The sequence below is a fragment of the Lissotriton vulgaris genome, chromosome 12 (genome assembly GCF_964263255.1).
Source record: "Lissotriton vulgaris chromosome 12, aLisVul1.2, whole genome shotgun sequence".
In the NCBI taxonomy this organism is placed as follows: domain Eukaryota; kingdom Metazoa; phylum Chordata; class Amphibia; order Caudata; family Salamandridae; genus Lissotriton; species Lissotriton vulgaris.
In genome coordinates, this window is record NC_141700.1 from 99,273,578 (window position 1) to 99,287,446 (window position 13,869).

Consider the following 13,869-nt stretch of genomic DNA (forward strand, 5'->3'; position numbering starts at 1 on the left):
ACCTTATCCTGGGACTCTGGATACAACTCAGCTTCGAAGCATTCGGCTGTCACACTTGCTCCTTGCATGCTGAAAGTCCGCGTTATAATGCCTTGGCTCCTGTAACTCGATGGTACAGGAGCACTCGGATAAACACCCAAATCCGACAGCGGGAACAAAAACAATTAAGGTGTAAACATATATAAACCTAGACCATGGAAGGAGCTACAGCGAGCGAACATAGTGAAAACTAGACATTTGGGTGCTGCAAGGGTCTTTATGATGGCTGCCTCATCATCCAGGGTCTATAAATGTATACAGCTGCAGCACTTTCCTAGAAACCACATTATACTACCAAAAAAGACAGGGCGAGGTTGATTTTCTTAAAGAAATACTGCCTTTAATAAGCATTGTGTTTTTCCTTTGGTATAATCAAGGCCCATTAACAAATGAAATAGAAAAATACAAAGAAAAATAAAATAATACCAGTCAGCAAACAATTCAAATTCATAAAATCAACTAATAGTCATTTAGAATATATTGTGAAGACAACTACAAAGTGCTGCTATGATATGTAAAGGCGTGACAGCTACACTTTGGTATAAGGATGTGCATGCGAGAGAAGTAAGTATACAAACGGATTTACACTTCAAGAGGGAAGACAGATGGATGGATGGATCAGGGGAGTGACCATGTGGGGAACGACAAAGTCCTCAAAGGAAATGATAGTATTTGCTTCTAGCAAGCTGTAGACCAGTTCCTCTGGGACAACCCCCACAACTTCAGCCACCGGGCTACCAAGGAGATGGTCTGAATATGTGGAAATGCCCCTTTTTCTTAGCTAGGTTATCATAAAATGTAATATTCTGTATGAGGAATGCTTCCCTCCCCTAACATAGTTAACTGGAGTGTAAGGTGATGTTCATATGTGGCAAAGAAAGGGAGGAGTGAAGAAAGTGTCCTACAGAGTCAATGTCACAAGAGTGATTTTCAGAAGAGGTGCACTACTAAAACACCCCCTCAACGAAGAACGTCTGAAACCACTTGCGACTGTCCACATACAGAGACAGACAACGCTCAGCGTCAACTGGAGATTACCTGGCCCTATAGCTCCATCTTAGCTTTTGTGGAGTTTACATAAAACAGCAAACCCCGAAGAGTTCCTTTTCGGACATTGGTTACATCAACAGGTTGTGTAAATGCACATTTAACAAAACAAAAAAAATGAACAGTCAATATTGTGCTCACACCAGCGAGAGGACAACCTGCTGTTGGTTCACTGGGTTTGGATGTGGGGTCCAATGCTTGGGGACCACACTGAATGGCTTAGGTTATGGAAAGCTTCATGCCAGCTAGTGAAGTAGTTGCACAACCACTAAGAAAACAACACGTGCCTGCGGGATTGTGGCACGTAACTCTTGGATTACATCGAAGGCATGGCGGCTGCTGCCCAGCTCATTCGTCACTATGCATTTCCTGGGGGGTGTTGAGGATAAAGGAACAGCCACCTTCAGCCCCAAAGTCATCTTCACTGGTTTGTCACCTTCCTGATGAAGGCCACCATGTTGATTCGTCTTATAGGGATAAATATAATTAGCTAAAGTGGGAAGCTTTTGTGAAAGAAACTGCGCAGGGAACAGCAAAGTTCTAGAGGAAAAAGGCACATGATCTCAGTCACCAGTTGACAGAAATGAAGCAAAATGGGTTGTGCTTTTAGGAAACACATTGCTTTCTTCACACTCAGGAGTGTCCCTTGTCCTCGTCCATGGTATACGCAACAAGAAGAGCGACCAAGTAGGCATTCAAGGAAACTCAAAATAAGTAAATAAACGCCGGTGAATAGTGATCCACCGTGAAGCCAACAGTCCAGCTGTTCTTCAATACAGTATGTCCACCGCTATAACCTGGTGGCAAGTCATCCCCTGTAGAACCCAAAGATACAAGTTCTAATCACAGCATCAAGTACTGTTGGTACCTACATCTGTCACTGATCTGCAAATTGCAAAGTCATTTTACTTTTCTCGTTTTGGTTTACACTCACATGCAAGAAATTAGAAAAAAATATCTCACAAAATAAACAAAGACAGTAGTGTCTTACATCTGGGCTGAGTGGACACCACAGAGAAATAAAAGATGCATTAGATTCAACCAAATATCCTGGTCAAATTCAATAAAAATGAATGGAATTAACTGGATAATTAAAGGATAAAGAGAAAATATGCAAAGTAAAAGTTTGGCTATAAGGTTGCAACCCAAATCATCCCAATTAATTCATTTACACTTGATTCAAAACATAAGCAGCAAAGCAGGTCGGTAGAATTAACCCCTTCCATGCGGATGACGAACCCCAGCCGTCATGCACTACGGTGCTCGTGTGCTGATGACGGCTGGGGTTCGTCACGGCCCGCCCCTGTTCGTGCTGTTTACAGCACACCAGGGGAATCGCGGCCGCATGGAAGGGGTTAAAAGGCCACATTGGTCACCAAAATCTACAAAAAAATAAAAACAATAATATCTAATTTGCAGATTAAACGCCTGCAAGCAAAATCGGCCAGTCTACTATGCGGAATCAAAGCTTGCAGCAGACTCCAACTAATTCAGCCAATCCGGTTTTTACACTTAGTAGCAGCGTATTTTCATTGGTTTAAAACCAACATAAAGATATCTAAAAACGGCAAACATTTTGTTCAGATAATGGGAAAGTAAAAACAATACTATCATCCAGCTGGCAAAAACAGGGGCATAAATGCCTAGATCTTAAGAAATTAGAATTTCGAACTCGGCTACAGCATGCAAACCAACCAAACACCGAAAAAGTGCCTTTGGATGAAGCGATGTTGCCTCTGAAGAATCCAACACTTCCAGGCAAGGTTCCAAAGTGTGGAAAGCAGGTGCAACCCTAGTAACATGTGCTTTTGCTACTAACAGAACAGAACTGGGGTGGAGAGGAACAATCTAGTAACCGGAAGGCCTGACTAAGATACTCATTTGTTTCACAGATCCACAGCGGGTTAGAGGGTACTCTTTCGATTCTCCCCATGGTACAAGGATTCTGGTGTTCCATCTCTGGCATTTGGTTTTGAAGCCTCCTCCCCTGGAAGGAGCAGTTCGTCCGGAACATTGTAGCAAGAGAGGCGCCCGGGGTGAGATACGTCCACGGGCTTCCGACTCCCATGTTGCATCACTCTCTGTGAACAAAAGTCACAGCGATTTTCTGAAGCGCACTAGAGACTCAGGTCGCTCCTTTCGAAGGAAGTGAACCCAAGAGGAAGATGTGCGAAACTTCTCAACGAGTGCAGGTGTGTCAGCAGAGTGCAAGAAAAAGTGAAAAGGAAACAGCACCCAGGTGCACACAGTTAAGTGTCTGGACACAGAGCACTGTGGGGTAGAGGCTGATCTTCTTAATCAGCTAAGAGACAGCCGTGGAGGTGTTCAATGAAGATCCCCGTTCCACCAGCCACAGGAGAAGCACGCAATGGAGTCACTTTCGGCTCAAGGATGGACAGATTCACAAACTCCGCTAGAGTTCATACTCTCCTCTCGACGGGCTGCTGAAGGCTCATTTCACTGCCAGCCGAAATGATGGGCAAATGATTGTCCATGTGGTAGCTGATGAGATGACTGACGCTCTCAAACCGGTGATCCTTGGTCCGGACCTGTAATTGGGGAGAATGGAAGTAGTGAGCAGAAAACAAGGGTATTGCAGTCGGTCACAAGCCTTCAACACATGTTAGACTGACTCACCACTCCTTCGGGATCCACAAGAAGAAGGTGCTTGGGCTGAGAGTTCTGAAGCCCCGTCAGGACATACTGACCGGGGGTGGTGGTGCTCTCCCGCACCAGGAAGTCCCCGTTTCCCTTAAGGAGCTTCTCAGCATCCTTCCGGCTCATCTTCCCGTGGTACCAGAGTTCACACTTTAGCTGTTCTTCCATGGAAGCCATCGCCTGTGCTACAGGGGGGACCCGCAGGGCATCTTCAAAAGGCTCTAAACAAAAAAGCAGGGTCAACAGTTGAAACAGGCAAAAAAAAAAAAAAACTAAACAGTAACAATGCCTACACCAGCAGCGTGTGTATACCCATTCTGGAATCAGCATCAAACCATGCATCACCTTTCAAATCTGTAGAATGAAAAAGACGCCTCAATCAAGGGTCTCTTTCAAAGACAAAGACTTACAGGGATGTCCCTCTTCTCAATGTGGAGGAATTGCAACGTTTCCATCCTTTTACTACAGAGGAGTGGAGTCTCAGTGCATTCCCACCCTCCACTGTTCAGTGCAGAGTAATCACTAACTGAGACGACCTTCTGCCTTTGAATAGTAAAACATCAGTAAGCTTTACTACCATTTGAGGAATAAAATACTCACCCCATGCCCCCCCCTCTAATGCCTACTAATCACACAGTGGTCCCACTCTCACTCAACAATACCGCCGGAACTCACTCATGTCAAAGATATCCCGTTGTGTATTGCCATTGGTAGCACAGGCACCCCCCGCGGAGGCCTGGCGAGACTTCTCCAGGTTTTGCACGTTTACGTAAGATGGATCATCAAACACTTCCCCACGATTAGGTGGTTTGTTGGCAGGCGTTGAGCTGACTGAATACTTCTCTCGCCCTATGCAGAAGAGAAAACGCAGATATTTTCAGAAGGATCTTTTCAGATCTGTAGCATAAAAAGAGAAACACTCTTAGTTTAGGTACCAATGGCTGGATCTTTTTGAGAGAATAGAACATGTGAAGAATGTCAGCCACAAGCAGAAAATACCACTTCAATAGCAGCAAATGTGTCTGTTAATTTAGTCTCTACCTACCTGTCACGTAACCATTCTTTATCTCACCTACCATTCAATTGTGATAAAAATCCAGGCATTATACCACACTTCGGTCAAAGCAGAAGTAGTCTTTTCTCCATTATACACGCATGGAGTGGTTTCCTCCCTTCTAAACACCAGAGCTGAACAGCGCCTTCTTAAAAACAGAGCTGGATCATCACCTACCTTATCAATAATTTACTCTCCTAACAGCCAGGGGGTGAATGCAGTTTTTCTCCTGCAAACTAGGGCAGAATTTGGTCTCCCATAATCAAAGACACACCCTTCTGTTGACCAAGGTTCGAGTGACTGTCCTAGTCTTACAGCCTAGAGTGGAGGTGGTAATCTTCCTGTACGCCATTGTCGATAGTGGTGCATTCCCATCCTAGGAGATATGACTGGCTATCCCAAGGTGCCAGGCTTGATCCAGAAGCTTTCATAGCAGTGCTCTTGCACATGCCTGGCTCCTTGCTGACTTTGTTTCACGCCGGAAGTGACGAGATGTGTTGCATATAAGCACCAACCCCGCCTTCTAATGTCAGTAACTTTCCTGACTGTTTGCACCCTCGAACAAGGACCCCACAAACAATTAAAGGTGCAGATGGGAAAATAGACCCCTCCACATTGGCAAAGCACTGAAGAATAAGCAGTATATAGAATATCCATCAGAAAGAGCATTACCGAAGGTGAGTAACTTGTTCTGCTGATAGATCTAACCAACCTGAGATTTCTCACCTTTAGAATAAAATACCAAAGTAGTATCTGCCCGGAAAGGGTGAAAGATGTGTGGAATGGGCTCAGATCAAAACTCCCCCTGTGCCCTTTCAGTCACACTTGGCTGTCACGTAAGCAGCTAGCACTTTGTGAGCAGGTGGAGTGACTCCCAGGTCGCAGCCTGAGAAATGTCCACAAAAGGCATTGTGAACGGGACACGCCCCCTACCTCGCCTAGTCCGCCATTTCCCTCAAGGTCCCGGACATCACCAACCGATCCTCCGACCTCCCAAGCAACCTGGACTCCACCCTTCTCTCCTTCTTTGCAGGACCCAATCACGACAAGCGGAAAACAATGACTCCAGAGTAACCCCGGAAGTCCCTCCCCCTACTCTGAGCCGGAACACGGAAAAGCCGGAAGCGAGGACGGCAGTTTGTTCAAGAAGTTGGACTCGTGGCAGGATACGGCTTGCGGTGAACCTGAGAAGAGAGTCGGTGAAGACGAGGAAGTCTGGACCGAGGACAGGTGGAGGATGCTGGAGAGCGGCCGCAACTCACGGGAGAGTTGCGGCGGGGCACGTGAGTAACGACCCTTTGTATATTTAAGAGTATAAATAGCCGTAGCTTAAACAGTCACGATCGCACGTTTTGCACTTACCACTGTATATATTGTATAGTACCCCTTCCGTCACGGACGCCACTGTACAGACTCCCCGCATTAGTTCACGCCAGCATCAACCCCTCTTTTGCCCTGATACTCTTCTTCCTTTCCCTCTTTACCCGTTCCCTACCCTCCTCACGGTCCATTCATATCCCACACACCTGGTGACGGTATTCGGTACCAAGACAAGTTACAGCAGTCGAACTAACGGCCCTTCTCTTTCTCTCCTTCCCATACCTCCGAGGAACCATCATCCCGGTGACCGGCCAACTGGACCTGCTGGACGAACCCCAACCGACGTCCGCCCAAGAACCAGCCCTTCCGAAGAACCACTGTGACGACTTACGACCAAGCATCGTCCCGGAGCTACCCCTGTCCCTTTTCTCTCACGAACTGTTGAAACCTCTGTACACTAAGAATAAAAACTGGTTCAGACATAGCCTACTATATACGGCCTCCACGCCTGTTATTCCGGTCCGCACACAGCCCACGATCACAGACATTTGATGTGCCAGCGAATTGCTGTCAGCTTTGACCCTGGTGGAATGGGCCCAAGTCCTTCTGGAGGCCGCTTCTTGGCCAATTTGCAGTTCTTAATGCAAAGGACGATCCAAATTGATTGTTCTTTTTTCCACCGCCTTCCCTTTCTTTAACCACAGAATCGTACAAAATGCCCTTTATCCACCCAATGGTCTTTGGTGCAATCGAAGTATCAGCTAAAAGCTCTTTTGGTGTCCCAACAAATGAAGTCTCCCCTCCTGTTTTTTCACATAGGTGATGGCTTGCCCAATGTGAAAAGGAGTCCCGACTTTTGGCAAAAAGGCTGCCTTGGTCCTTACAAACAGTTTTATCTTGAAAAAAGGCGTTGTAGGGCGGCTGCACAGAGAGAGCCCAAAGCTCACATGTGACAAGCCGAAGTAAATCACAACAAGGAAGAGTCTTTAGAGTCAAAAGAGGAAAAAAACAGTTGTGCATCAGCTCGGAGGTGGTACACAGAAGGAAAGTCTAGTTCAAATTAAGATTTCCACTGCTGTGTCAAAAAAGGTTTGAGAGGAAGAGACTATTAAACCTTATATGTACCTCATCACAACAGGTAATTTGAACAAGGACGGCTGGTCCATCAAAAGCAAAAAGGCACATAGAGGACCAACAAATAACATTTAATGGTGCCCAACCAGAGGCCTTGCTGGGCTGAAATCAAAAGAAAGAAAATATTGAGTTTGTAGTGTTAGGTGTCCTGTTGCATGCAGACTCAGACCACAAATTCGTCCCAGCGTCTGTACTAAATAGACCTTGTAGAGGGGGGCAGCAAGGATCACACCCACAACCTCAGAAGGTAGATTGAATGCAGTCAACTGCCGCCACTTAATCTTCACACATGAAGGTGTCAATTGCACAGGTACTGGTGCAGAACTCTGTCCGTCTGCTGTGACAGAAGAATCTCTTGAAGCGGAAGCCTGATCGACGGGACAGATGCTCAGGCCCAAAAGATCCAGGTACCACACTCTCCTAGGACAATCCGAAGGCACAGGATGACTGGGCCGGATCATTCCTGATCATTTTCAGAACTATGGCAGAAGAGGTACAGGCGATAATGTATACAGGAGTTGCATGCTCCACTCTAGTTGCAGTGAATCTCTCAGATAGAGCCTTCTTTGGAACTCCAGTGCATACATTTTTTGAAACTGCGTTTGAGAGGAGGGGAGATCGAGCCAGGGTTCTCCCCATCGTTGGAAGATGGTGGTGGAGTATAGAGTTCATTGGCCTCCTGCAAGTCAATGCATACATGCCCATCATCATAAGGTGGTGGTAAGTCATCCCCACCATCTCCCCGGTGATCGCTAAGTGGTGGCAGGCTCTTATCAGAATCTGAGCCAAAAAGCTGGTGGAGCACCTTAGAACGGCAATGCAGTAGAGGCAGGGTTTTACCTGAATCTGACTATGCGGAGGTCACATGCATCGGCATGGGACCTCAATCAGAGCCAAGACAAGTCTGTAAGGAGTCAGCACCAGCATAGGTAAAGGGTCCTCTTTCGGTGTCAACGGCACATACAGTGCCAAGGACAGATCTGCCAGTGGTAACCAAAATAAAGGCCAAGGCGAACTCTTCGGGCCCGAAGGTACACAAGAAGGAATTGGCAGAGTGCCAAAGATGCAAAACATGGCCTCCCTAAAAGGCCTCGATCTGCTGCGTTGTTGCAGATGAGCCAGGGAATTTAAGGTGTATTGCGACCAACTGTGGAATCAGCTCCTTGGTACAAGAAATGGTACACGGACACCATAGGGACATTGGAGATAGGGAGGGGCTGAATGGGGGAAGTGCCCCACTTGGCCTTTTCGTGTTTCCAGTTAGAGCGTGACTTACCTGAAGACTTTGACCACAACAAGAAAGTTTTGAAGAAATGGCAACGGGAAGGAGTCTGTTTCCTCGACTTTGAGCTGGAGCAGGACATGAACGATTTCTTCCAATGTTTGGAGACTTACAGCTTCGCTTCAGGGTCCCAGATCGCCTTTTGGTTGAAGATGGTCCATTCATCACACAACTTTGAAACATGCCCAGAGTCCAAACACAAAAGTCACTCCTCGTTCGGGGCAGCCACTGCCATTTGTTTAGGACAGATACTGCATGGTTTGAACCATGAAGTTTAAGAAGGTGACACTGTACCCTTGCACACTGGTTCTCAAACCTTTTTGAATAAAAAAACGTGCCAAACCTACGATAAATAGGGAGAGCACATTCAAATTCACATTAGAGAGCATGGAAATAAAGGCACTGACTGAGTGAACTTCAATGCACCTCCGGTCATCTCTTCCAGGTTGGAACAATGTCAATACAGTGCCGCACAGCACCACATAGAAGCACACAGGAGAACAGCTATGAAAGCTTCTGGATCAAGACTGACATCTGACAATATCCAAAAATGTGAGGAATCTGCGGTTACAAGCATCATTCAGAATGCGCTATTTGCAACATACTATATATCTGTGTAACTATATATTACAGCTATAGTATTGTTTCAAGCCCATCACTACATGGCAGGAGTGTGCAAAGCTGCACTTGCTACAAACACTGTGTGTACCACTGGTTTAGTTTCTCTACTACTGTTGTGATTACAGCCACATGGCCTCTTTATATCTCAGCCAACATCGGATGCAAGCCAGTGGGCTGTATCTTTTTAAAGGAAGCGGTCATGCGGTCTCAGAGATCCTCATAACTGCCCATAATGAATTTGAACACACCTAGTAGGCTGCAGTGATCAAAGGTCACTTTTCAATCCAGGTGTCATTAATTCAAAGAACATCGCTGCCAGTTTTGAATTGTTTTAGACTAATATGATCAGAAAAAGTAGGATGGAGTTTTGCATGAGGCTGGATGCTGAATGGACCAAAATGCTGATTATCGGTTTCTTTTTGTTGCCAACAAATGTGGTTGAGCAGTACCATCATTAGGAATTCTGAAATATGGAAACAATATTATACATCTGACTGCACAACATGCAGCAATTACCCTGGGTCACATACCTTGCACAGGAGGGTGCTGCTTCCGATTATCGTAATCTCCGCCAGACATCTGACCGACAGGCTGCAAAAGAGTAAGGGGTCAGATCCGGGAACTTATGACACAAGCAACAGCCACTGGGGCTTTCGAAAGGAACTGGGCCTAGCAGCAGGTCAGACTCACCAGTGTGGCTCCCAGGTGATTGGCGATCTGTCCAGACGCAGGGGGCCTTGCCTGCCCCACGCTTGGACCCTCTCGCAGCCGCATGTCGACCACACCCCCGATGGGAGGCTCCTTCCCAGGGAAGTCATTGTAGTACTGATGATCTGGAGGCTCCTCCTCTTCCTCGTCCCAGGCAGAACCATCAAAACCTGCCATTCTGGAGAGAAAGCAGAATAAGCAATCCCTGAATGCAAAAAGGGCTCCTTCTGTCCTGGCATAACATTTCTTTTGCTATCCCTGACATTACAAAATCAAATGTAGAGTCATCCTCAAAGCTTCAGGGGAATCCTTGTACCAGCAGCAATGTTCACAACATCCCAAGAGCAAGACCTCGCATCCATCCACAAGTTTATTATAAGCATATAGAACTGATTCCAACTGGACCAAGAATTGCTTCTTTACCACGGTGTGCACAGTTTGCTTGTGAATGTTGTTTGAGTGAATTCAATGTCTTTGGCCAAGCTTCAATCTTAACTGCTGTGTGCACCACTCAAACAGTTATGTATGTATGCATGCATGCATGTATGTATGTATGTATGTATGCATATATCTATCTGCATGTACTTTGCATAGTGCAGCCTCTTGCAACTCTTGGCTGTTGTATGCAACATTTTGGTATGCACATGCAGTTGCCTTATGTTTTCTTTATCAGTGGGTACACTATTCATCAAATAGCACACGAGCCCACACTACACCCTGTGTGCTTGTAAATTGCTGTGCACTGGATGTTTTCGGCGAAGGTGAAAGTTTGATGGCTCGGAGGCGTTTATTAATACGGCAAGATACATTATCGAGAGGGAGAGAGTGACTCTAAGATGCAGCGGATTACAAGCGAGCTGTAGTGCTCTCTTTATCTAGGATGTCTCAATATAAACAAGTGAATTAGTGAGCTGCTACGCCTGAGAAGTGGGATATTGGTGGGAAGACTCATTGATCACCAGAGGTTCTTTTGAAAAGGTGTTACTCTAGAGCCCTAGTCCTGATGAGGCCCGCAAGTTGATGGGCTGAAACGCGTCGACACATACAATGGAAGACACCCAATAAAAATTTAAAATATAGAAAATATATCCATGAGCATTTGTGAAAAAATAAGGATTAAAGTTGATAACCTTTAATGCTGTATAGGATGATTTTACGTATAAGGAATGCTCAGTAAAACTTTCGGTAGAGCATCCATTATTGAATGATGAGGGCTATGAGAAAAGTGAATTGCATAACTTTCTGTTTCTATTTATGTTCATTGTATAAACATTTTGTACATATACGTCTATTGTGGTAAATGTGTATATGTGTATATAAATGTCATACTGATGTGTTTGTGATTCTAAAGAATATACAAAAGAGAAAAACAAAACTGATAATAAATATCCGCTTTATAATCTAAAACATTTGATATTTGTTTTGAGTCAACTTGTGGTTAGTGATTCTAATTAAATCATCAGATTAGATTTTAAGATTAAATATTAGGGAGAGGTAATTTGAGTATCTTTCCGACCTTTCAGCGGCGTTTGATACTGTCAGCCATGCACTGCTCCTGGGCAGACTGGCTGGGTTCGGGATAGGAGAGCAAGCCCTCAAATGGTTAACAGCCTTTTTATCCGGGAGGACGCAGAGAATCCAGGTAGCAGATCAGGTCTCCGATGCGGGTGCCTCAGCCTGTGGAGTCCCGCAGGGCTCTGCGCTCTCTCCACTCCTATTTAATCTTTACTTACAGCCATTGATAAAGTCCTTGGCAACATGAACTGTAAAGTTTTTAACTATGCCGATGATACTCAGCTGCTGCTGAGTATCGACAACACACCATCGGCTCAGTCCATGGCCCAAGACATATTACGTTTTACAGTAAACTGGATGCCGTCCAATTTATTGAAAATCAACCCAGATCAAACGGAGGTTCTCGTAGTTTCAACCTCGACCTCCCCCTGGAATGATCTGTTTTGGCCACAAGAACTTGGACCTACTCCAAAACCGTGCCCTAGCGTTAAGAGCCTCGGGATGAAAATTGATCAGGAACTCTCGATGGCTAACCAAGTGTCCGCTGTAGTTGGTTCTTGTACCAACCTAATCAGGCAACTGCGTAAGCTCGTCCCCATACGCTCAAGGAATATGCTCCGAACCATTGTCTCAGCCACAATAGTGTCTAGAATCGACTACGGCAATGCATTATACCTTGGCCTCCCAAAAAACTTATCCAACCGTCTTCAGGTTATTCTGAATGACGCAGCGCGCTTGATATTTGGAGTGCCAAGGCGGACTCATGCCTCCCCTTTGCTCTATAGGCTACATTGGTTGCCTATAGTGCAAAGAGTTGAATTCAAGAGTATGGGCATCTGCCACAAAGCAATCCACGGACAGGCGCCAGCCTATATAAAAGAGAGGCTTGCAATATACGAACCTAAGCGCGCCCTGCGATCGTCCGGCTCTTTTTTGCTATCCTGCCCACGCTTTAAGCTGGCAACAAAAGTAGGCAGATCCTTTTCAGTTCAGGCCCCGATCATCTGGAATAAGCTACCGGAGGCACTTCGCAGAGAGTCCAACCTTCTCCACTTCAGGAAGTCCTTGAAGACTCTATTCTTCATAGACGCTTTTGCTTCCTAGTAGACGGTTACTAGCCTCAGACTCTCTTATATACTCATCATGTTTCTTGTTGCTGTACTTGGTTAGTAGCGCTTTGAGACCTGTCGGTGAGCTAGCGCGATACAAAACCCAGTTACAAATTACAAATTACTATGTTTGGTGTATTTATCTCGAGGCATTATTTTCTGTTTGGTATATGCATGTACATTGCAGGAAGACACCACTGTTTTCTCAACTGTGGAGATGCATGTAAATGTTTTTTACACCTAATGCTAGTATGTACAGCCTACACAGCTGCTACAATATCACAGTGTGCACGAATGATATGTTGTATGCAGGATATCCTATGCTCTCTCTGCCCTCCGACCTTACCACCCTTTCTGACCTTACCACCGTTTCCGACCCTACCACCCTCTCCGACCCACATCCCCTCATAGCAGCTCTTCCTAAAGTTCTCACTGCTGACTAAACGACCCCTAAAAGTACTTACAGCTACCCTATTCACTCCAACCTGAAAAACAACACCAACTGGTCAGACTTCAAACCTTTTGACTGAAAGGGAAGTCTTCAATATAATCATGAATCTAAAGACATTGGGCCATAACAATGACCCCCCCTCCCTTCCACGATGGTGAAAAACCTCAACCACATCTTCAGCCCATTTTGGACTCTAATCATCAACACTTCGCTAACCACGGGCTGTGTTCTAATCTCTCTCAAATGAGAACAAATCTCACTCATTCCCAAAAATCCCAGGGCTGACCCTAACGATCTCAACAACCTCAGACCCTTCTCAAACCTCCCATTCCTAGCCAAGACGTTGCAACTTAATCATCATATACGAAAATTCACTCTCCTGGACACCTTCCAATCCTGGTTCAGAAAAAAGGCTGCAGTACTGAAACGGCCATGCTCAATATATCTGATGTCATTCACAGTTCCCTAGATGAGGGGGACGCTTGCCTACTTATCCTTCTTGACCTATCGGCGGCGCTCAATACTGTTATCACCCAGCCCTACTTGAATCTCTGAAATTTCGCTTTGGCATCAATGGCACAGCCTTAAAATGGTTCACTAAGTACCTACAACACCGTTCGCAACCAATCAAAATCAATTCATGTCTATCTAAACCCACTCGGTCAATCTCGGAGTGCCTCAGGCGCAATTCTATCCCCTCCCTTTTCAACCTCTTCATGGAACCCCTTACGGTCATATTGAAGCAGGCAGGGATCAAATATCACCTATATGCTGAGGACACACAAATTTACTACTAAATCAAATCATCTAGTGACATTCGACATCTTAATCAAGTTACAATCCTGGTTTTGCTCTAATCACCTGAGGCTAAACCCCATAAAAATAGAAGTAATTCTATTCTCCCCCAAAAGTAACCACCAACCAATCCACG

The 13,869-nt window shown here is 45.5% G+C and overlaps 1 protein-coding gene across 5 annotated transcripts in view; it reads right to left on the reverse strand.

Annotated features, from left to right (window-relative positions):
- Positions 1-357: 357 nt before the first annotated feature.
- The window catches only part of SHC1 (SHC adaptor protein 1), a 131,856-nt gene continuing 118,344 nt past the window's right edge, over positions 358-13,869 (reverse strand). For 4 of the 5 annotated variants that reach the window (XM_086947363.1, XM_086947364.1, XM_086947366.1 and 1 more), the window contains 5 exons: positions 9,846-10,041; positions 9,686-9,746; positions 4,420-4,593; positions 3,724-3,965; positions 2,878-3,635 (listed from right to left, as the gene is read on the reverse strand). In XM_086947363.1, the coding sequence (XP_086803489.1) occupies positions 3,507-3,635; positions 3,724-3,965; positions 4,420-4,593; positions 9,686-9,746; positions 9,846-10,041 (802 nt within the window). In that variant the 3' untranslated portion in view covers positions 2,878-3,506. Of the gene's footprint in view, positions 3,636-3,723; positions 3,966-4,419; positions 4,594-9,685; positions 9,747-9,845; positions 10,042-13,869 lie in introns of all 5 variants that reach the window. The other variant, XM_086947365.1, reaches the window with a different exon arrangement.